A 1,776-nucleotide genomic window follows, 5' to 3' on the forward strand; every position below is an offset into this window, starting at 1 on the left:
GGTGGCGGTCCTAGTGAGATGATGCTCTCGCAGTTGAGCGGTGGCCCCGGTGCGCCTACCGGCCATCCCGCCTCTATGCCTCATCACCCCTCGCCAGCGCCGGCGCCTACGAACGGTGGCGCGGACGCTAATGAGGTGACGCCGATGACGCCGCAGGACCAACTCTCCAAGTTCGTCGAGGGGTTGTAGTGACTGTTACGGACGATCACATCGGTCGATTATGTAAGTGATTTCCTTAACTCTTCGCCGGCGGATGCCGGGTCAATCTTGACTTATATTTTAATACTATTTTATAAAGTTTACGTGATGATTGAAGCAAATATTTTATGTGTACAGAACGTAACACAACGTAATTATCATTTATTTTTATTGTATAATTAAAATGTTTTCTTTTTTGTGTTTTAATCATCATATATAAATAGCATTTTTTTAAGAAAAACAATTTTAAAATACATTAAAATCAAATATAAAATTTATTTATAAAGTTATGGGTCAAAATTGATCCAAGATCCGTCGTGCGGTTGTTAGAGGATTAAAAGAAGATGATGGCGGCGGCGTTCGGACGGCTGCGATCGTCTACATCGCTTGATTTATAAATAATGCGAAATGTTTCGGACATGATCAAATCGCTAGATAATTAATTCTGATGCTGTTTCGTGCGCATAAGATAGAGACTGAAAGAGATAGTCTGACGTATATTGCGTCGAGTTTTCGTTGAGTGGATTGAGCCGTGTTTGGGCTTGAAATCCTCAGGACCGGAGATGGCGAGTTCCGATTTTGCGACCCTTGACCCCTTGTGCGAGATGCTCGGGTCGCGCGCGCAAATATCTTCTCTTTCGATTTTCAAACCCGAGATATCGAGAGAAAAGAGAAACAACGCGATGTTGGTGCTTTTCAATATTACTCGGCCTGGCTCAGATAGACTCAAAATTGTTTTCGTCCTTGGTCAAGAAAGAAAAAGATAGAAAAATTGATAAAACGATGAGGAAAAACGAAAGACGAAACTATCGAGAGACTATTATTACGTATTTCCCCCTCGTACCATCCGGAGCCCCTTCGATACTACCACTCTCGCTGCTGCTCATGCACGATGAGTGAAATCGTACAAATATATATACATATATATATATACATATATATATGTTGTGTATATTTAATGTTAATTAATAATTAATAGTTCAAATACTATTAGATCGTAATTAGTACGATATAATTGTATGCAATTATTCTATACTAGATCGTATGTAAGTAATATATTCGTTTAAGGAGAGAAAATTTGTTATTAAGATGATATCTCCACTTAAGCGCCGCCGAAAAGGTTGTATCTTAGCGCCGTGAAATTTTATGAAAATTAGCGCGAGAGATTCCACATTTTCTCAAGTGCTGACTAAATCGTTAGTTGTAATGAATGACGGCGATTCTCTGGACAGGATGTCTGCTCATCAGTTGTTGCTCCTGTTGAGAGAATCAGCAATGACGAATTAATATTGATGCAACCAAAAAATAGAAATTCACAACAGGCTGCTAGTGTGCGCGGGAGGATTTATATAAAAACGTGTTAATTTTGATGAAGGAAAGAAGAATGAAGTCTTTTTCCAATCGAGGGTCCATAAGCATGTGTACAGTTCAATCAAAATGTAACTATGAGAATGCGTATTCGATAACGGGCCCTCAAACGTGAAAACTTTGTAAATATTAGGTTATTATTACGATAACGACGATTATTAATTTACCTGCCGAGTATCGATTAATTATTATTATTATATTATAATTATA

General features: G+C 38.6%; 1 protein-coding gene across 1 annotated transcript in view; it reads left to right on the top strand.

The window, feature by feature from the left end:
- LOC115240162 (CREB-binding protein-like) overlaps nt 1-378 on the top strand; it is a 16,309-nt gene extending 15,931 nt beyond the window's left edge. The window contains exon 20 of the mRNA XM_029815136.1: nt 1-378. This exon is cut by the window's left edge and continues 293 nt beyond it. Coding sequence (XP_029670996.1) covers nt 1-189 — 189 coding nt within the window. The 3' untranslated portion in view covers nt 190-378.
- Nucleotides 379-1,776: the final 1,398 nt, after the last annotated feature.

The sequence above is a fragment of the Formica exsecta genome, unplaced genomic scaffold, assembly GCF_003651465.1.
Source record: "Formica exsecta isolate Colony F162 unplaced genomic scaffold, ASM365146v1 scaffold419, whole genome shotgun sequence".
NCBI classification, from domain to species: Eukaryota; Metazoa; Arthropoda; class Insecta; order Hymenoptera; family Formicidae; genus Formica; species Formica exsecta.